The sequence below is a fragment of the Gobio gobio genome (assembly GCF_949357685.1).
Source record: "Gobio gobio genome assembly, chromosome: 24".
Classification (NCBI taxonomy): domain Eukaryota; kingdom Metazoa; phylum Chordata; class Actinopteri; order Cypriniformes; family Gobionidae; genus Gobio; species Gobio gobio.
Window position 1 is genome coordinate 822,139 of NC_137120.1, and position 22,516 is coordinate 844,654.

At 41.2% G+C, this 22,516-nt stretch overlaps 2 protein-coding genes across 2 annotated transcripts; both read right to left on the reverse strand.

Moving 5' to 3' along the window:
• Positions 1-886: 886 nt before the first annotated feature.
• On the reverse strand, positions 887-1,584 carry tmem88bl (transmembrane protein 88b-like; the record flags this gene model as incomplete). Its single annotated transcript, XM_079808456.1, has 2 exons — positions 887-1,114; positions 1,306-1,584. 2 exons carry the CDS (start codon positions 1,582-1,584, stop codon positions 887-889), a joined length of 507 nt encoding a protein of 168 aa, XP_079664582.1.
• A 6,809-nt stretch (positions 1,585-8,393) lies between these two features.
• nbl1 (NBL1, DAN family BMP antagonist) lies at positions 8,394-17,187 on the reverse strand. Its single transcript, XM_079808454.1, has 4 exons — positions 16,941-17,187; positions 16,134-16,314; positions 15,808-15,919; positions 8,394-8,905 (listed from the first exon to the last, which is right to left on the reverse strand). The coding sequence occupies exons 2-4, from the start codon at positions 16,304-16,306 to the stop codon at positions 8,678-8,680; spliced, it is 513 nt and encodes a 170-aa protein (XP_079664580.1). The 5' UTR covers positions 16,307-16,314; positions 16,941-17,187; the 3' UTR covers positions 8,394-8,677.
• Between the last annotated feature and the right edge of the window lie 5,329 nt (positions 17,188-22,516).

Here is a 22,516-nt window from a genome sequence, read left to right on the forward strand (position 1 = left end):
TACGTGTGTTACATTGTTGTGTTAGGTGTGTTATATGATTGTGTTGCGTGTGTTACATTATTGTGTTGCGTGTGTTACATGATTGTATTACGTGTGTTACATTGTTGTATTACGTGTGTTACATTGTTGTGTTACGTGTTACATTGTTGTGATACGTGTGTTACATTGTTGTGTTACGTGTGTTACATTGTTGTGTTACGTGAGTTACATTGTTGTGTTATGTGTGTTACATGATTATTGCGTGTGTTACATGATTGTGTTACGTGTGTTACATGATTGTGTTACGTTGTTGTTTTACGTGTTACATTGTTGTGTTAGGTGTGTTACATGATTGTTACGTGTGTAACATTGTTGTTTTACGTGTGTTACATTGTTGTGTTACATGTGTAACATGATTGTATTACATGTGTTACATTGTTGTGTTACGTGTGTTACATTGATGTGCTACGTGTGTTACATGATTGTTATGTGTGTTAAATTGTTGTGTTATGTGTGTTACATGATTGTTACGTGTGTTAAATTGTTGTGTTATGTGTGTTACATGATTGTTACGTGTGTTAAATTGTTGTGTTATGTGTGTTACATGATTGTTACGTGTGTTAAATTGTTGTGTTATGTGTGTTACATGATTGTTACGTGTGTTACATGATTGTTACGTGTGTTAAATTGTTGTGTTATGTGTGTTACATGATTGTTACGTGTGTTACATGATTGTTACGTGTGTTACATTGTTTTTACGAGTTACATTGTTGTGTTACATGATTGTGTTGCGTGTGTAACATTGTTGTGTTTCTGTAGATTTACTGTGACGCCATTGCTGTCCCATCATGTCACTCACCGTTTGACCCTATAACGGTCACCTGAGATTGGTGGGTGTGCCTGTCTGTCAAACCCAGGCGTGGAAGTCCCGCCTCCAGCCCAAGCTCCGCCCTTGGTACTGGGCACCTGTGATTGGTTGAAAATATAAAAGTAGGTGGAGCCGCCTGAGAAGAGCGCAGAACGTCGCCGCAGCAACCACAACAAGCGGTGACATCATGACAAAGCCCAGGATGATGAGGGCGGAGCAACTGTTGTCGTCAAGGTACTGGCAGAGAGAAGCGGGCGACGCCACCACCTGAACCCAGAGCAGACCAGATCAGCATACTGTGTGTTTGCGGACGCATGTGTGTGTGTGTGTGTGTGTGTGTGTTTGCGGGTGTGTGTGTGTGTGTGTGTTTGCGGACGCATGTGTGTGTGTGTGTGTGTGTGTGTGTGTGTGTGTGTGTTTGCGGACGCATGTGTGTGTGTGTGGGCGTGTCCATCTACCCGTGAGTGGCACAGGAAGCCGGCGTACAGCAGCAGGGCGGCGGGCAGCAGGATCAGGCTGAAGACCAGGCCCATCAGCCCCACACACAGCAGCAGCAGCAGGACGTCCCACAGCAGCAGAACCAGCGTCCACACCACACACCCACAGCGGCCCCGCCGGGGCCCCCAGACCCCCCGCTCACACTGAGCCGGAGGCGGAGGCAGCATCCGGATCCCATCGCCCACGTCAAAGTCTTCATCGCCGCCGCCATCATCTAAAAGCACCGCCATACCACACATCCTGCACACACACACACACACACACATATTTTCATGTTTATATTTTTTATATTTGTAGCTTTGTTCACACCAAGGGCGACGATAACTATAATAATGCGTTCACACCGGACGCGATTCGCGCGAGTGATTTACATGTTAAGTCAATGCAGAGACGCAAAATGGCATTCTGCGGCGCGATTCGCGCGAATGAGGTGGCGCGAGGGACGCGAATTGAGCGTTTTGAATGCGCGAATCACGGGAATCGCGCGAATCGCTCAAATAGAAAAATCTGAACTTTGGCGGATATTTCGCGCCGCGTTAACCAATCAGGAGCTTGCTCTAGTAGTGACAATGAGGAGAAAATCTGTATATTAATATCTGGTTCAGACAATATGATTATCACTGTGATAACATTAAATGACATGAAACACAACACAGTCTCTTTTTGTTAAATGCAAGTTTATGTTTGATCAATAATACAAAAGTAGAAGTAAAAGGTCTAATAAGCTATACATGAAATAAAGCAACAATTCAGTCAAACATTCAAAGTCAGCGCTAGTCGGCTACAACGCTAACGTAAAGTTATAGCCTAAAAATATAAAGTAATGAAACTTCTCTTTGCCCTCAGACTAAACGATTCGCCAGGGAACAAATTATAGATCCATGAGAGCAAAGATCGGCCGTTACAAGACGAATTATAGCTCGAGACATCAGAGCCAGCGGCAGAAGAACTGGCTGAGGAAAGGCTGATCTCACCGGGTTAATGAGCGCCGCTGATCCACTGGAGCTCACACACACACACACACACACACACACACACACACACACACACACACACACACACACACACACACACACACACACACACACACACATACACACACCACATCACATGTTCAAATAGGCACTCTTTATATAAATAAACCACACATTTGAGCTTTAAACAACTACATTATCGACTGAAAAAGTCTTAAAGCTACGTTTTGTTACACATTAACAGTAGATTTTAACACAAACAGACGTGTAAACACAGCCCACGTCAGACATTTCTCAACGAGACGAGCCGCTGGCAGAAGCTCCGCCCATGAGGAGAATCACGTCTGTTGTGCAGTGAATGTCACGCGCGATTGAAGCGAGTAAACTCAAAATGTTCAAAATGAACAAAATGTTCAATGCAATTATTCGCGCGAATCGCATCCGGTGTGAACGCCACATAACAACAACAATAAAGATATTGTTTTCATTTAAATCCACTCTACTACAGCGACATTATCAGTAGAATCACTTTCAGTTTCAGTGTTTCAGTGACAGCCAATCAGAATCCATCTGGTTGCCATGGATTCTACGGCAGTAAAAGCGGAAACCGAGGGTAACGCGGATATGATGTCATTGACAGGCGACCCCTCACACGTCCCGGTTCCTTGACTAAAAGCACAATTTTCTCACGATTTACAAATAGTTGTAAACATTTGGGATATTGTAAGTATTTAACTGAACAAAATATAGAACACTGGCCTAGTGGTTTTTGGATATTTTACTGCACAAATCTTACATATTGCACCTTTAAAGCGGCAGATGACAAAACTGCATTGTGCTTATAATAAACAATATCATGCGCTGGTGTGGGCGCTAATACAGTTAAAGCTACACTGTGTAACTTTTTTAGTTTATTCTTAGCTAAAAACACTTAGTTCTTTCAAAAATATATGTGCTCATTAATGTATATTTACTTCTTTCAAGTAATAAAGTATTCTCGTAAGTTTATAATATGCCATTGTAAACACATACGGGTGAGGGTTTGAATGCGGGTCGCCATGTTGCTCCTCCATCTTGAAAGTACATTAGCCAAAGAGGGACATTCCCGTAAATTCAAGCTTGGCCTTTGGCGTTTTAACACTCGATGGCTCCGTGTCCAATGTGGACGAGGTCGAACTGGAAGCCATGTTAATCTTGGACTAAATCAGCCACCGTAGGAGTTAAAACGAAATCGGAATTGAGAGGAACAGAAACTAATATTCACTGGATGGTCATTTACCAGTTCACCACTAGATGGGGGAAAATATCACACAGTGGAGCTTTAAGAGAAGAAGTCTGCGCTAGCTACAGCGATAAAGACATGAACTTGTTTGTGTGTTGGTGTGGACCCTAATATAGACAATATTCTTGGTGTGAACGGAGCAAACTGTAGATTTTTTGCAGACTAGTCAACTTTATTTATTTATTTATTTATTTATTTATTTATTTATTTATTTATCAGACTACAAGTGAGTCAGAAATGTAAAAAAACGAACAAACAAAATCATTCTGCCTGTCTGAACAAAGCCGTAAAGGAACACAATGCACTGCGATAACAACTACGGCTGTGAAGAGCAACAGATCAATGTTTCTGTACACACAGATATTAGACACACAATTACATTTGATCAAATCCATTAATAACAGAGAAAGCGGCGCGAGGGGGACGCCTGAAGTGAGTTATGTTCATGGGAATTAAGATATTTCAGAACTGAATGTTCTGTTTCTTATTAATGACACACAATGCAACACAACACAAACATCAGCCTTTACTTCAGGGCGTGTTCTGATTGCACTACTGTAGACTCTATAAACATTACATTACAGTTCTTGGAGAATTCGTTGACACTAAAACCTGACGATGAAACGTGTGATCTTTCTCCAGTCAGTCTCAAACACTCGGGGATCCGAGCACAACTGAATAAACACTGGTAAGAGTCCTAATGAGGCAGTTTATATTTATTCGCGCGCTTTATTTAAACGGAATTTTGGCGCGAGTTAACGGCATTTCTGTGAATCGGTTGAACTGATCGCGCCCGAGATGCTGTGAAGTATTGAGTTCCACAGCCTCGGTGTGTTTGAGCACCGACACATCCTCTGGATCCGGACCGTCGGAGTGAAAGACGAATGTTTGAGTGGAGAACTCAATAACGACTCAAGATATTACAGGAAGAAGTTTTCAGAGTCTTACCTGCTGGAGAGCTGAGGTGATTTCATCCCGTTCTCCAGAGGATACAAACATATCTCACTGAGAGAGAGAGAGAGAGAGAGAGAGAGAGAGAGAGAGAGAGAGAGAGAGAGAGAGAGAGAGAGAGAGAGAGACAGACGGGTAGAGGTATATCTGAGGACACGGATGGATCAATAAAACACCTCAAAGGTTCACATTTTCTTTATTTAGTTTTCTCCAAAATAGCTGTTGTTACGAGTAAAATAAGAACAACATTATATTATCTCATCAAACTCTATCAGAAGCTTTCAAAACAAAAAAATATCCATTTGTTAAATTTACATTTTTCATAATGTTCATGTTTTAGCTACTGTAGACTGTGGAACATCTAAGTAAACCATGTGGTAAAAGTTTGTAAGGATGATGATGATGTTTTCCAAGCTAACAAAAATCTTCTTATAACGTTTTGATAATGTTTCTATTAAGTTATGAAAACATTATTTCTGATTGCTCTCCGACCATGTTTTTAAAATGTTTTTTTCTTGGTTATAGGAACGTTTCTTTTGAATGTTCACGGATGTCAATGATCGATGTAAAAGGGAGTGTGGGGTAAGATGAGCCAGTGGGTAAGTTGACCCACCCCCTTTATTTAGGGAATTGTACACTGTTATTGTCATGCGACCCTATATTTTGGAACCACCCATCATTGCACAAGGGAGGAGAGGAAGGCACTCGTTTACTTTAAAAACTGTTTTTAGCTCGTCTGAGTAAACTTTTAGCAGAACAGATCTAGCATCAGAGCACACGTTTCCTAGGTCAAAAGAAATTTATGATCCATATTGGTGATTTAGCAATGTATAAAACCATGCAAATCACAAAATATTACCCAGAATTGGTGAGCTAGCTGGGTTTGTCCAAAATGGCCGCTGTGGGGTAAAGTGAGCCAAATGATGTGGGGTAAATTGAGCCAGTGTTTTGACTTACCCCACCGTAAGGCACTGTAGTTAAGTCAAAGTATAAACTGGTGTAGTTTATCAATTATTTTTGAGTTTATTGGATAGGAACAGTGTACAACTGTATATTAGTTTCAGTGACATTTATTCAGTTTTTATGTAATTTTACTCAACAAACTCTTGGTTAGTCTGTTTTTGGGAAGGAGTGTTCCAAAATATTGTTTCAGAAATGCAAACAATTAAAGATATTGACATTTCATCAGTTGCTTGACTTTATGTTAAGTTAGCTTTAAGTAGAGAAATACGACTATTTACAAAAGGCAATTTGATTATTAAAGAAGTTTTTAAAAGAGTTAAATGGTGCCACTTACCCACTGACTCGGATCAACTTACCCCTAACCTGGGGTAAATTGAGCCACACAAACACTTTTTTTAATAAAAAGCCATAATTGAAGAACTCTTTGTCATAGATGCGTTCTGATCATTTAAAGGAAGATGACACTATTTTTGTAGGTAGCACTTTTAGCATAGCTTAGCATAGATCATTGAATCTGATTAGACCGTTAGCATCTCGCTCAAAAATGACCAAAAAGTTTCAATATTTCTCCTCTTTAAAACTCGACTCTTCTGTAGTTCCATCGTGTGCTAAGACGAACGGGAAATGAGAAGTTGTGATGTTCTAGGCCGATATGGCAGGAACTATTCTCTCATTCCTGCGTAATAATCAAGAGCTGTGAGCCGCCCCAAAGGTCCTTGCACTCGTTTTTTGATCGGCTTTTTTTCGTATCATATATTTTAGTAATTATCATAAATTAGGTATCATTCGAAAGCTTACGAACTCGAAATTCAACCTGTGAAAACCGTTTTGAAATTGAACGTTGCGTTACCATGGAAACGGTACTTTAAATTCTTCTAGCGGGCTCCTCCCCCTGGTGGGCGGTGTCATGTTTCATATTACAACGTGTATTTTAACTACTTTATAATCAAAATCTTTTCTAATCTTGACAAAACACATATCGTCGGAAAGTTCTGAGTCTCAAGGGTCCATATTTGGTGACCGTTTTGTGATGGGAGTGACATTTGGACAGAAATTTACAGGAAAATGTTTACAATCAATGTAATTTGAATGACACCCGGTGGCTGTGTTTGGTACAGCGCCTAAACAACATCTCATGGGGACTTCAATTTTTGTGATATAAACTTCAAATTTGGAACACAACTTGGTTAGACATATGGCTTTGATTTTATAGTAATTTTAGATTAAAATATTTCTGTAAAATATTCATTTTATATAAAATAAAAAATATTTAGTACAGTATTTTTTATTTACAGTAAATTTAAACTTCCATAACTTTTTCATACTTTCATATTTTCAATAATCTGCTGAGAGTCTGCTTTAAAACAAGACCAAATTCAAGCCCTTTAAGTTTGGATAGTCCACTTTCATGTGTATTCTCAAAAGGGGGGGGGGGGGGGGGGGGTGACAGTTAAGGCGCTAACGGTCTAATCAGATTCAATGATCTATGCTAAGCTATGCTAAAAGTGCTAGCGCCAGACCCGGAGATTTCCACATCCCACATTTCCTTTAAGATAATAGGAAACATCCTGAAATGACTTTAGATGTGCGTTCAGCTGGGTTGTAGGCTAGCATAGCCAGCAGACTAGCGGCTACATGAAGGCCAAACACATCTCATTCCCGTGTGACTGCACTTCTCCTGAGTGTCTCTCCGACTGAAATGATGAACCAGAGATGGGCTGATAATGGAATTGATGAGCTCCTTCTCTTCCCAGAGTCCTGTTCTACAGAGATAAAGGCACAGATCCGCTCTGCTCATCAGGGATGGACAGATAAAGAAACCGCAAACAAAGCATGATGGGTAATTCAATCATTTCTCAGAGTTTTATTCCCCCCCCTAATTTGAATTATTTTGTACAAATGCAGAGCGGATGGAAAAAGGCAAAATTAGGTGAAAAGTAATGTTCAAAAACCCCCTGGTGTTAGAAGAAACACACACGTGCCCACAGCGCCACCTGCTGGCCACATGGCGGCTCTTAACATCATCATGATGTGTGTGTGAGGATGAAAGAATGCTCCAAATAAGCTCCACGCCACCATCACGTGCGCTTCTTGGCTTCATAGCACACACAAGCTCTTGTTCTTCCTGTAATTTCCTTCTAAATGTGGGCCAGAAAGCGTCCCGTTTCTCTTCTGGATCCAATCAGACGGTCCCTGACGGTTACCATGGCGATCACTTCAGGTCACATGGCCTTTCATCTGAAATCACTGACAGAGACGCCGTTCAGGGTCACATCACTCACATGTAAAGGATTACAGACTAAAATGTTCCCTACTAGCTTTAGGGAGCCCTGTATACACCGATCAGGCATAACATTATGACCTAATATTGTGTGTGTCCCCCTGACCCGTCTCTGATGGACTCCTTTAGACCCCTGAAGGTGTGCTGTGGTATCTGGCACCAAGATGTTAGCAGCAGATCCTTTAAGTCCTGTAAGTTGCGAGGCGCGGCCTCCATGGATTGGACTTGTTTGTTCAGCTCATCCCACAGATGCTCGACTGGATTGAGATCTGGGGAATCTGGACTCAAACTCGTTGTTGTTCTCCTCAAACCATTACAAACTGAGATGCTCTGTGTGTTCTGAGCCCTTTCTATCAGAACCAGCTTTAACTTCTGGAGCAGTTCTGGAGATGCTCTGACCCAGTCCTCTAGCCGGCACAATCTGGCCCTTGTCAAACTCACTCATATCCTCACGCTTGCCCATTTTTCCTGCTTCTAACACATCAACTCTGAGGACAAAATGTTCACTTGCTGCCTAATATATCCCACCCACTAACAGATGGGTCATAATGTTATGCCTGATCGGTGTAGATTGAAGAATAAACATTCAGACACGAGGTGATTTCACATTTTATTGTGATTAAACACTTTTACATAAGTGACACACAGCATGTGTTCCTGTCGGCTACATTAGATATATAGATCTGAACGTGTAAATGCGTCAGTGATATAAAGTCGAGTGTGTGTGTGTGTGTGTGTGTGTGTGTGTGTGTGTGTGTGTGTGTTCACAGAGCTGACGGAGGCTTCAGTGATTGTGCTAAAGTCTGACTAGTGTCATGATGTCTATGTGGAAAGTGCTTTAGACAGAGCGAGGCGGGTGGAGTGGGTGAAGCGGGCGCGGGTCACCCCGCCTCAGGCGTGTGTGTGTGTGTGTGCACGTCGGCGTGCGCGTGTGTGTGTGTGTGTGCAGCGTCCGGCGTGTCCAGCGCCCCCTCAGACGGGTACAGCTGCAGCAGCGCCCCCTCCTGCCCGCTCTCTTTACTGCATGACTGGCAGCTGCAGTGGAGGATGCGCTCCACCAACTTATCCACCCGCGGGGCTTCATCGCTGCCAGGGCAGTCCAGAGTCACCTGCAAACACACACACACACACACACACACACGGTCAGCTGGATCTGATCTGAACACTGCTCAGACATGCTGTAGTGCGACATAGTCGATAGTGTTTTCCGTGTTTATAGGTCACACCTGAGCTGTGAATACTGCTCCTCATTTGGATAAAAGCCTCCGCTAAACGAATAAATGTAATGCAAATGAAGAGAAAACACTCTTGCACACCGTTAAGAGGCTTTTATGTTAATACATGACTGGTAAAAATGTCGCTTATCTGCTAAACTAACAGGGAGCGTTCTGTCAAGGTTCTCTCAAAGTTATGAACAAACGTTCCAGTAACGTTAAAGGATTAGTTCACTTTTAAATGAACTTTTGCTGATAGTTTCCTCACCCCCATGTCATCCAAGATGTCCATGTCTTTCTTTCTGCAGACGAAAAGAAATGAAGGTTTTGGATGAAAACAGTCCAGGGTTTTTCTCCATATAATGGACTTCAATGGGCTCCAAACGGTTCAAGGTCCAAATGACAGTTTCAGTGCAGCTTTAAACGACCCCAGATGATGAATAAGGGTCTGATCTAGACAAACCATCAGCTTCTGAGAGAAACCCAGCAGTATTTATGATATTATTTTACCTCTTATCAGACGAACGTGATCATCTCTGAGCTCAGACATAACTTCCGCTGAGTGAGGTCAAATACGAGCGTGGTCATAGATGTATCGATCGTAGATGCCTCATTAGCGCCTGCACGGATCAATAGAATGAAGCATCTACGATTGATACATCTATGACCACGCTCATATTTGACCTCACTCAGCTGAAGTTATGTCTGAGCTCAGAGATGATCACGCTCGTCTGATAAGAGGTAAAATAATATCATAAATACTGCTGGGTTTCTCTCAGAAGCTGATGGTTTGTCTAGATCAGACCCTTATTCATCATCTGGTGTCGTTTAAAGCTGCACTGAAACTGTCATTTGGACCTTGACCCGTTTGGAGCCCATTGAAGTCCATTATATGGAGAAAAACCCTGGACTGTTTTCATCCAAAACCTTCATTTCTTTTCGACTGCAGAAAGAAAGACATGGACATCTTGGATGACATGAGGGTGAGGAAACTATCAGCAAAAGTTTATTTAAAAGTGAACTAATCCTTTAACAGAATGCTCTCATGGAAAAAGAAAGACATTTGGTTGGTTGGTTAGCGGTGAATGGCCTCTTTAGCCTCGGGCGTTGAGTTGGGCTAGTCAGGAGCCGGTAAACCTCTGGCTAGCGCTGTGATGTCGGTCCACAGTGAGTGAGGGCGGTTCTGCGGGTCAGATCAGGTTCCTGTCACATTACTGCAGGTCTTTGTCAACACAAGCCCCAGTCTGTTTTATTTACCGAACATGAACTGCTCTCTATTAAAGCCAGATTGTATAAAAGAACATAATAAGTAGCAGAGAGCGGCCCCTTTGAGTGCGCGGCTAACGCTAGCAGAGCTCTCACAAACAGAACATGATGTTAGTGCGTAAATATAGCGAAGCTTTTCAAGTCCAGCCGAACCTCAACATTCTTTGTGCGTCACAACGCTCAGTTAACGTCAATACAGCCATTCTCAGATCTCCACGGGTGAGAACGAGGGCAAACTAAGTGATTATTTTCATATGCTGACATCTCGCACACACACACACACACACACACACACACACACACACACACACACACACACACACACACACACACACACACACACACACACACACACACACACACACACACACACACACACACACACACTGCTGGTCAAACATTCCTGTCCTCTGCCAGACAAAGCTAAATAAACTCCAACACTAGAGGGCAGAGCTGAAGCCGAACACAAACACACACTCACGCCGTGTTCTCTGCACAAGACAGATGAGTGTGTTTGTTGTCTTTCAACATGGCTCATAAAGAGTCACTCAGCCTCCGCCGCGAGTCCATCCATCACTGGGCTGGATGTGGAGCACTGGAGGTGTTGTGGTTTCTCAGCACACAAACCACACGACACGCGGCGAGCGGCCGCACACATTCATCACTTCAGCCGGTGACGTGTTCTCGATCTACAGCCGCATGATTGATTCTGAGAACTCACCGTCACGCCAGAGCTCACACACAACCACACAAACGCTGCACAAACACTGCACTTCTGCGGTTTTGACCAGAGCAGCACAAGTACTAACCTAACCCTATTGCCGCAAATATGAAATGTGTCGTTTTCACTATTGCCGCAAATATGAAATGTGTCGTTTTCACTATTGCCGCAAATATGAAATGTGTCGTTTTCACTATTGCCACAAATATGAATGTGTAGTTTTCACTATTGCCACAAATATGAATTTGTCATTTTCACTATTGCCGCAAATATGAAATGTGTCGTTTTCACTGTTGCCGCAAATATGAAATGTCGTTTTCACTATTGCCGCAAATATGAAATGTGTCGTTTTCACTATTGCCGCAAATATGAAATGTGTCATTTTCACTATTGCCGCAAATATGAATGTGTAGTTTTCACTATTGCCACAAATATGAAATGTGTCGTTTTCACTATTGCCACTAATATGAAATGTGTAGTTTTCACTATTGCCGCAAATATGAATTTGTCGTTTTCACTATTGCCGCAAATATGAAATGTGTCGTTTTCACTGTTGCCGCAAATATGAAATGTGTCGTTTTCACTATTGCCGCTAATATGAAATGTGTCGTTTTCACCATTGCCGCAAATATTAAATGTGTCGTTTTCACTATAGCCGCAAATATGAAATGTGTCGTTTTCACTATTGCCACAAATATGAAATGTGTCGTTTTCACTATTACCGCAAATATGAAATGTGTAGTTTTCACTATTGCCGCAAATATGAAATGTGTCGTTTTCACTATTGCCGCAAATATTAAATGTGTCATTTTCACTATTGCCGCAAATATGAAATGTGTCGTTTTCACTATTGCCACAAATATGAAATGTGTCATTTTCACTATTGCCGCAAATATGAAATGTGTAGTTTTCACTATTGCCGCAAATATGAAATGTGTCGTTTACACTATTGCCGCAAATATTAAATGTGTCATTTTCACTATTGCCGTAAATATGAAATGTGTCGTTTCCACTATTGCCACAAATATGAAATGTGTCATTTTCACTATTGCCGCAAATATGAAATGTGTAGTTTTCACTATTGCCGCAAATATGAAATGTGTCATTTTCACTATTGCCGCAAATATGAATTTGTAGTTTTCACTATTGCCGCAAATATGAAATGTGTCGTTTCACTATTGCCGCAAATATGAATTTGTCGTTTTCACTATTGCCGCAAATTTGAATTTGTAATTTTCACTATTGCCACAAATATGAATTTGTCGTTTTCACTATTGCCGCAAATATGACTTTGTCGTTTCCACTATTGCCACAAATATGAAATGTGTCATTTTCACTATTGCCGCAAATATGAAATGTGTAGTTTTCACTATTGCCGCAAATATGAAATGTGTAGTTTTCACTATTGCCGCAAATATTAAATGTGTTGTTTTCACTATTGCCACAAATATGAAATGTGTCGTTTTCACTATTGCCGCAAATATGAAATGTGTAGTTTTCACTATTGCCACAAATATGAAATGTCTTTTTCACTATTGCAGCAAATATGAAATGTCTTTTTCACTATTGCAGCAAATATGAAATGTGTTTTCACCATTGCCGCAAATATGAAAAGTGTCTTTTTCACTATTGCAGCAAATATGAAATGTGTCGTTTTCACTATTGCCGCAAATATGAAATGTGTCTTTTTCACTATTGCAGCAAATATGAAATGTGTCATTTTTTACTATTGCAGCAAATATGAAATGTGTCGTTTTCACCATTGCCGCAAATATGAAATGTGTCGTTTTCACTATTGCAGCAAATATGAAATGTGTTGTGTGCACTATTGCCGCAAATATGAAATGTGTCGTGTTCACTATTGCCGCAAATATGAAATGTGTCTTTTTCACTATTGCCGCAAATATGAATTTGTAGTTTTCACTATTGCCGCAAATATGAAATGTGTCGTTTCACTATTGCCGCAAATATGAATTTGTCGTTTTCACTATTGCCGCAAATTTGAATTTGTAATTTTCACTATTGCCACAAATATGAATTTGTCGTTTTCACTATTGCCGCAAATATGACTTTGTCGTTTTCAATATTGCCACAAATTTGAATTTGTCGTTTTCACTATCGCTGCAAATTTGAATTTGTCGTTTTCACTATTGCCGCAAATTTGAAATTGTAATTTTCACTATTGCCACAAATATGAAATGTGTCGTTTTCACCATTGCTGCAAATATGAAATGTTTAGGTTTCTCTTTTGCCACAAATATTAATTGGTCATTTTCACTATTGCCGCAAATATGAATTTGTCGTTTTCACTATTGCCACAAATATGAAATTTTTAATTTTCACTATTGCCAGAAATATGAATTTGTCGTTTTCACTACTGCCGCAAATTTGAATTTGTAGTTTTCACTATTGCCACAAATATGAATTTGTCGTTTTCACTATTGCCGCGGAAATTAAATATGTCGTTTTCACTATTGCCACAAATATGAATTTGTCGTTTTCACTATTGCCGCGAAAATTAAATGTGTCGCTTTAACTATTGCCACAAATATGAATTTGTCGATTTCACTATTGCCGCAAATTTGAATTTGTCATTTTCATTATTGCCACAAATATGAATTTGTGGTTTTCACTATTGCCGCGAAAATTAAAGCGTCGTTTTCATTATTGCAACAAATATGAATTTGTCATTTTCACTATTGCCGCAAATATGAATTTGTCGTTTTCACTATTGCCGCAAAAATTAAGTCATTTTCACTTTTGCCACAAATATGAATTTGTCGTTTTCACTATTGTCGCAAATATGAAATGTGTCATTTTCACTATTGCCACAAATATGAATTTGTCAATTTCACTATTGCCGCAAATTTGAATTTGTCATTTTCACTATTGCCACAAATATGAATTTGTCGTTTTCACTATTGCCGCAAATTTGAATTTGTCGTTTTCACTATTGCCGCAAATATGAAATGTGTAATTTCCACTATTGCCACAAATATTAATTTGTCGTTTTCATAATTGTCGCAAATTTGAATTTGTCGTTTTCACTATTGCCGCAAATTTGAATTTGTTGTTTTCACTATTGCCGCAAAAAATAAATTTGTCGTTTTCACTATTGCCGCAAATATTAATTAGTTGTTTTCCCAATTGCCACAAATAGGAATTTGTCATTTTCACTATTGCCGCAAATTTGAATTTGTTTTCAATATTGCCGCAAATTTGAATTTGTCGTTTTCACTATTGCCGCAAATTTGAATTTGTCGTTTTCTCTATTGCCGCAAATTTAAATTTTTAGTTTTCACTATTTCCGCAAAAATTCAATTAGTCGTTTTCACTATTGCCGCAATTAATGCCGCAAATATGAAATTTGTCTGGTTCATTATTACTACAACTATGACATTTGTCTGGTTCACTATTATTTCAAATATTACATTTGTCTAGTTCACTATTACTACAAATATGAATTTGTCGTTTTCACTATTGCCGCAAAAATTAAATGTCGTTTTCACTATTGATACAAATATGAATTTGTCATTTTCACTATTGCCGCAAATATGAATTTGTCGTTTTCACTATTGCCGCAAAAATTAAATGTGTAATTTTCACTATTGGCACAAATATGAATTTGTCGTTTTCACTATTGCCGCAAATTTGTCATTTTCACTATTGACACAAATATGAATTTGTCGTTTTCACTATTGCCGCGAAAATTAAATGTGTCGTTTTCACTATTGCCACAAATATGAATTTGTCGTTTTCACTATTGCCGCGAAAATTAAATGTCGTTTTCACTATTGCCACAAATATGAATTTGTCGATTTCACTATTGCCGCAAATTTGAATTTGTCATTTTCATTATTGCCACAAATATGAATTTGTGGTTTTCACTATTGCCGCGAAAATTAAAGCGTCGTTTTCACTATTGCAACAAATATGAATTTGTCATTTTCACTATTGCCGCAAATATGAATTTGTCGTTTTCACTATTGCCGCAAAAATTAAAAGTCATTTTCACTTTTGCCACAAATATGAATTTGTCGTTTTCACTATTGCCGCAAATATAAAATGTGTCATTTTCACTATTGCCACAAATATGAATTTGTCAATTTCACTATTGCCGCAAATTTGAATTTGTCATTTTCACTATTGCCACAAATATGAATTTGTCGTTTTCACTATTGCCGCAAATTTGAATTTGTCGTTTTCACTATTGCCGCAAATATGAAATGTGTAATTTCCACTATTGCCACAAATTTGAATTTGTTGTTTTCACTATTGCGGCAAAAAATTTATTTGTCGTTTTCACTATTGCCGCAAATATTAATTTGTTGTTTTCCCTATTGCCACAAATAGGAATTTGTCGTTTTCACTATTGCCGCAAATTTGAATTTGTTTTCAATATTGCTGCAAATTTGAATTTGTCGTTTTCACTATTGCCGCAAATTTGAATTTGTCGTTTTCTCTATTGCCCCAAATTTTAATTTTTAGTTTTCACTATTTCCACAAAAATTTAATTAGTCGTTTTCACTTTTGCCGCAATTAATGCCGCAAATAGGAAATTTGTCTGGTTCATTATTACTACAACTATGACATTTGTCCGGTTCACTATTACTACAAATATGAAATTTGCCTGGTTCACTATTACTACAAATATGAAATTGGTCGTTTTCACTGTTGCAGCTCGGGCGTGGCTGTTTGAATGCAGTATTTCTGCAGTTTTCACTATTGCAGTCTTGATGCTCTGCTGTGCAGCAGTCGGGCTCATAAAAGTGTTTTCAGTTCACTCAGTGTTTAATGGAGACACACTCACCACCTCCCACTGCGTCTGTGCCGGCATGCAGGAGTCACAGTGGACCAGAGACTCGGTGGATTGTGGGAAGGTGTTGGGCACGCTGTAGCTGAAACACTGACCCAGACAGGCCCTGAAAAACACAACCCCGTCAGAGCCTTACACAAACCCACAACAGGATGTTTCAAACCCAACAGATCATAATCTGCAATTGTTGCACAGATCAAGTATCGCAATATTTCATAAGTCTAATGTTTGTTTTGGTCAAACGAACACATGGAAATGTTGAAGAATTCCCTAAACTGGGCAACAGTGTGTGTGTGTGTGTGTGTGTGTGTGTGTGAGACCTGTTTTGGATGGATCGTGGCGTGCAGCCCATGTGTCCGACGATCTGCGTGATGTTTTTGGCTTCGCACCAGGCGCTCTTGTCGGGGAAGAGTGCGAGGCGGTTGATGTGAGCGTGTGGAGCCGCGCAGCAGAACTCGAGCAGCAAACACGCCAGCAGAACACGCGGCCACATCACGATACCTGAAACAACATCACAATCCTTTTCATGACGGATCTATTCCCAGCGGACACAAACATGAGCTGTTCATGTTACTGGAAGAACATTAGAGAGAGCATTGCCAGAACGTTTCCTGTTATCTGCTTCAGTAGTTTTTGCCTCTGCTGAATGTTCTGGACTCTCTCTGGCCGGTTTCGCACCGATGGAGAGCAATCAAGCCAGAAACTGGCACACAATCACAGGACGAGGCACGAGAACAATGTAGTTCACTCGGTCCAGAACACCAGAGAGAGAGAGAGAGAGAGAGAGAGAGAGAGAGAGAGAGAGAGAGAGAGAGAGAGAGAGAGAGAGAGAGAGAGAGAGAGAGAGAGAGAGAGAGAGAGAGAGAGAGAGAGAGAGAGAGTCTGATACCACCTGACTCTAATAAAGCATGATCTTAAATGCCTCCTCTGTTTTATGCCAAACCGAACAGACGCAGTTAAAACAGCACATCCACAAGAAACCAATTGCCCCGTTTTCATAAATAACATGTCAAAGAGAAGCAGAAAGACAGACGCAGATATCTCCTTTAGTTATGGGACAGCTAAAACAACTTCTCAACTTGAACTTCAAGCAAAGCTGATGAACAACGTGAGCGAGTCAAACTTACGGTTTCTGGAGCGTCTCTGTGTCTGATGTCCCGCTGACGGATCTCATATGGTGATTAACGGACGAGTCGCCCTGTTATGACCTGCTGAAGTTAAACAATTACATCACCAACACACACACACACACACACACACACACACTCAGTCAGAAGAAACACAATGTCTGTCCGTCTGCTCTCACACACACACACTCAGCGGAGCCGTACGCTGCAGTCGCTGCCCAGCACGAGTGTGAGCGTGTGTGTGTGTGTTTGGGGGCGGGTCAGACATGAGGTGTGTGTGTGTGTGTGTGTGTGTAGGCGGGCAGATGATGATGTTGGTGGATTTGGCAGGTCAGAATCTCCTGCAATCCGATCCGAATCTTCACCAGCATCCAGGAACTCTCAGCGTGTGATCCGTGTGTCCGGGTTTGAAAGGGATTGAGACACAGACCAGCATCTGATGCATCACTTTATCAAGAGTGGAATCATGACCTAAAACAAGCCGTCTCAAACCCGTACGACTTTACTCCCTCAGAACTAAACCATAAAAAACATTCACATTAGCAGTTTCAGCTGGATTACTCTTGAGTGTTCTCTGAGCGTTACTCTAGAGTGTTCTCTGAGCGTTACTCTTGAGTGTTCTCTGAGCGTTACTCTAGAGTGTTCTCTGAGCGTTACTCTTGAGTGTTCTCTGAGCGTTACTCTTGAGTGTTCTCTGAGTGTTACTCTTGAGTGTTCTCTGAGTGTTACTCTTGAGGGTTCTCTGAGCGTTACTCTTGAGTGTTCTCTGAGCGTTACTCTTGAATGTTCTCTGAGCGTTACTCTTGAGTGTTCTCTGAGTGTTACTCTTGAGTGTTCTCTGAGCGTTACTCTTGAGTGTTCTCTGAGTGTTACTCTTGAGTGTTCTCTGAGTGTTACTCTTGAATGTTCTCTGAGCGTTACTCTTGAGTGTTCTCTGAGTGTTACTCTTGAATGTTCTCTGAGCGTTACTCTTGAGTGTTCTCTGAGCGTTACTCTTGAGTGTTCTCTGAGCGTTACTCTTGAGTGTTCTCTGAGGGTTACTCTTGAGTGTTCTCTGAGTGTTACTCTTGAGTGTTCTCTGAGTGTTACTCTACAGTGTTCTCTGAGTGTTACTCTTGAATGTTCTCTGAGCGTTACTCTTGAGTGTTCTCTGAGTGTTACTCTTGAGTGTTCTCTGAGTGTTACTCTACAGTGTTCTCTGAGCGTTACTCTTGAATGTTCTCTGAGCGTTACTCTTGAGTGTTCTCTGAGTGTTACTCTTGAGTGTTTCTCTGAGCGTTACTCTTGAGTGTTCTCTGAGTGTTACTCTTGAGTGTTCTCTGAGCGTTACTCTTGAGTGTTCTCTGAGAGTTACTCTTGAGTGTTCTCTGAGTGTTACTCTTGAGTGTTCTCTGAGTGTTACTCTTGAGTGTTCTCTGAGTGTTACTCTTGAGTGTTCTCTGAGTGTTACTCTTGAGTGTTCTCTGAGTGTTACTCTTGAGTGTTCTCTGAGTGTTACTCTTGAGTGTTCTCTGAGCGTTACTCTTGAGTGTTCTCTGAGTGTTACTCTTGAGTGTTCTCTGAGTGTTACTCTTGAGTGTTCTCTGAGCGTTACTCTTGAGTGTTCTCTGAGCGTTACTCTTGAGTGTTTTCTGAGTGTTACTCTTGAGTGTTCTCTGAGCGTTACTCTTGAGTGTTCTCTGAGTGTTCCTCTTGAGTGTTCTCTGAGCGTTACTCTTGAGTGTTCTCTGAGCGTTACTCTTGAGTGTTTTCTGAGTGTTACTCTTGAGTGTTCTCTGAGCGTTACTCTTGAGTGTTCTCTGAGTGTTACTCTTGAGTGTTCTCTGAGTGTTACTCTTGAATGTTCTCTGAGCGTTACTCTTGAGTGTTCTCTGAGTGTTACTCTTAAGTGTTCTCTGAGTGTTACTCTTGAGTGTTCTCTGAGCGTTACTCTTGAATGTTCTCTGAGCGTTACTCTTGAGTGTTCTCTGAGTGTTACTCTTGAGTGTTCTCTGAGTGTTACTCTTGAGTGTTCTCTGAGCGTTACTCTTGAGTGTTCTCTGAGAGTTACTCTTGAGTGTTCTCTGAGTGTTACTCTTGAGTGTTCTCTGAGCGTTACTCTTGAGTGTTCTCTGAGTGTTACTCTTGAGTGTTCTCTGAGTGTTACTCTTGAGTGTTCTCTGAGCGTTACTCTTGAGTGTTCTCTGAGCGTTACTCTTGAGTGTTCTCTGAGCGTTACTCTTGAGTGTTTTCTGAGTGTTACTCTTGAGTGTTCTCTGAGCGTTACTCTTGAGTGTTCTCTGAGTGTTACTCTTGAGTGTTCTCTGAGCGTTACTCTTGAGTGTTCTCTGAGTGTTACTCTTGAGTGTTCTCTGAGTGTTACTCTTGAGTGTTCTCTGAGCGTTACTCTTGAGTGTTCTCTTGAGTGTTACTCTTGAGTGTTCTCTGAGCGTTACTCTTGAATGTTCTCTGAGTGTTACTCTTGAGTGTTCTCTGAGCGTTACTCTTGAGTGTTCTCTGAGCGTTACTCTTGAGTGTTCTCTGAGCGTTACTCTTGAGTGTTCTCTGAGGGTTACTCTTGAGTGTTACTCTTGAATGTTCTCTGAGCGTTACTCTTGAGTGTTCTCTGAGGGTTACTCTTGAGTGTTACTCTTGAATGTTCTCTGAGCGTTACTCTTGAGTGTTCTCTGAGCGTTACTCTTGAGTGTTCTCTGAGGGTTACTCTTGAGTGTTCTCTGAGGGTTACTCTTGAGTGTTCTCTGAGGGTTACTCTTGAGTGTCTCTGAGCGTTACTCTTGAGTGTTCTCTGAGCGTTACTCTTGAGTGTTCTCTGAGTGTTACTCTTGAGTGTTCTCTGAGGGTTACTCTTGAGTGTTACTCTTGAATGTTCTCTGAGCGTTACTCTTGAGTGTTCTCTGAGGGTTACTCTTGAGTGTTACTCTTGAATGTTCTCTGAGGGTTACTCTTGAGTGTTACTCTTGAGTGTTCTCTGAGGGTTACTCTTGAGTGTTACTCTTGAGTGTTCTCTGAGCGTTACTCTTGAGTGTTCTCTGAGGGTTACTCTTGAGTGTTACTCTTGAATGTTCTCTGAGCGTTACTCTTGAGTGTTCTCTGAGCGTTACTCTTGAGTGTTCTCTGAGGGTTACTCTTGAGTGTTCTCTGAGGGTTACTCTTGAGTGTTCTCTGAGGGTTACTCTTGAGTGTTCTCTGAGCGTTACTCTTGAGTGTTCTCTGAGCGTTACTCTTGAGTGTTCTCTGTGAGTGTTACTCTTGAGTGTTCTCTGAGTGTTACTCTTGAGTGTTCTCTGAGTGTTACTCTTGAATGTTCTCTGAGTGTTACTCTTGAGTGTTCTCTGAGTGTTACTCTTGAATGTTCTCTGAGCGTTACTCTTGAGTGTTCTCTGAGCGTTACTCTTGAGTGTTCTCTGAGCGTTACTCTTGAGTGTTCTCTGAGCGTTACTCTTGAGTGTTCTCTGAGCGTTACTCTTGATTGTTCTCTGAGGGTTACTCTTGAGTGTTACTCTTGAATGTTCTCTGAGCGTTACTCTTGAGTGTTCTCTGAGGGTTACTCTTGAATGTTCTCTGAGCGTTACTCTTGAGTGTTCTCTGAGCGTTACTCTTGAGTGTTCTCTGAGCGTTACTCTTGAGTGTTCTCTGAGGGTTACTCTTGAGTGTTCTCTGAGCGTTACTCTTGAGTGTTCTCTGAGTGTTACTCTTGAGTGTTCTCTGAGCGTTACTCTTGAGTGTTCTCTGAGTGTTACTCTTGAGTGTTCTCTGAGGGCCCTATCTTGCACCCAGCGCAATTGACTTTGTACACCGACGCATGTGTCATTCCTATTTTGCACCCGCGCAAAGCGCGCTTTTCCCTCCACAGAATCACGTCGCTAAACTAGTGAATGCACTCGCGCTCCCTGGGCGGTTCAGCGCAAAAAAGGAGGCGTGTTCCGGCGCAAACAATCCCTGGTGCTATTTTGCTGTTCCATTAAACAATTGCGCCACTGACCAGAAAAAACCTAGTCTAAAGTCAGTGGCGCGGTTGCGCGTTGTTCATTATGCTATTTTAAGGGCGCATGCTTGACCATAATGTATAGCGTGCACAACGCGCATACACTTTGCTCATGTAATCTACACAGATGCAACAGTTATTTTTGCAAATCATAAATTGTTACACTAAAAAAATATTAACACATGAGATGACGGAAATCATTGTGGTGTGCCACGAAGATGTGAAAAAATAGGCATAAATCTAGCTTACAAATGATTCAGGCTAATTGTAATAATTAAGGATAAGACCTGTTTGCCCAATAGAGGCAAGACATATATGTATATAAGGACATCTGACAAATTGGTTTGTCCGTCAAGAACCAGGAAAAAAAATCGACTGAAAAACTGAAAAAACTGAAAGACTGAAAAAAAAAAGACTGTGAAATCACCTTTACCATAATGTACAACATTACACCTTCACTTCTCTGTCTTTCACTGCTCTTACAAGAACATCAGTCTCCTCGGCTGTGAACCGCTCCTGGCGTGCGCCTGGTAAATACGCCATAATAATAGCAATCCATAATGGAACTTGCGCACCTGCTTTTAAAGGGAATGTTGGATGACGCTCGGATTGGTTTATTCACGTTACGCCCAAACCACACCTATGAATAATGAAGCTACTTCAGACCAACCCATTTTAGATTTGCGCCGGGCGCAAGAGCCATTTATCCCGCCGGGAAAATAGCAACAGCGCCGAGACCCGCCCACAAAGTTACTTGCGCTTCGCGTTTTTACACTTGCGTTTCAGATCGTTAAAATAGGGCCCTGAGTGTTACTCTTGAGTGTTCTCTGAGCGTTACTCTTGAGTGTTCTCTGAGTGTTACTCTTGAATGTTCTCTGAGTGTTACTCTTGAGTGTTCTCTGAGCGTTACTCTTGAGTGTTCTCTGAGCGTTACTCTTGAGTGTTCTCTGAGTGTTACTCTTGAATGTTCTCTGAGTGTTACTCTTGAGTGTTCTCTGAGTGTTACTCTTGAATGTTCTCTGAGCGTTACTCTTGAGTGTTCTCTGAGCGTTACTCTTGAGTGTTCTCTGAGCGTTACTCTTGAGTGTTCTCTGAGCGTTACTCTTGATTGTTCTCTGAGGGTTACTCTTGAGTGTTACTCTTGAATGTTCTCTGAGCGTTACTCTTGAGTGTTCTCTGAGGGTTACTCTTGAGTGTTCTCTGAGGGTTACTCTTGAGTGTTCTCTGAGGGTTACTCTTGAGTGTTCTCTGAGTGTTACTCTTGAGTGTTCTCTGAGCGTTACTCTTGAGTGTTCTCTGAGTGTTACTCTTGGGTGTTCTCTGAGCGTTACTCTTGAATGTTCTCTGAGCGTTACTCTTGAGTGTTCTCTGAGCGTTACTCTTGAGTGTTCTCTGAGCGTTACTCTTGAGTGTTCTCTGAGCGTTACTCTTGAGTGTTCTCTGAGCGTTACTCTTGAGTGTTCTCTGAGTGTTACTCTTGAGTGTTCTCTGAGCGTTACTCTTGAGTGTTCTCTGAGCGTTTACTCTTGAGTGTTCTCTGAGCGTTACTCTTGAGTGTTCTCTGAGCGTTACTCTTGAGTGTTCTCTTAGT

Excerpts from the sequence above, each read along its gene's own strand:
- nbl1 (XM_079808454.1), bottom strand. The coding sequence starts at position 16,306 with ATGTGGCCGCGTGTTCTGCTGGCGTGTTTGCTGCTCGAGTTCTGCTGC. Across the intron at positions 15,920-16,133 it reads CCACGATCCATCCAAAACAG|GGCCTGTCTGGGTCAGTGTT; the intron begins GTCTCACACACA and ends TGTGTTTTTCAG. Across the intron at positions 8,906-15,807 it reads CACAGACGCAGTGGGAGGTG|GTGACTCTGGACTGCCCTGG; the intron begins GTGAGTGTGTCT and ends GTGTGTTTGCAG.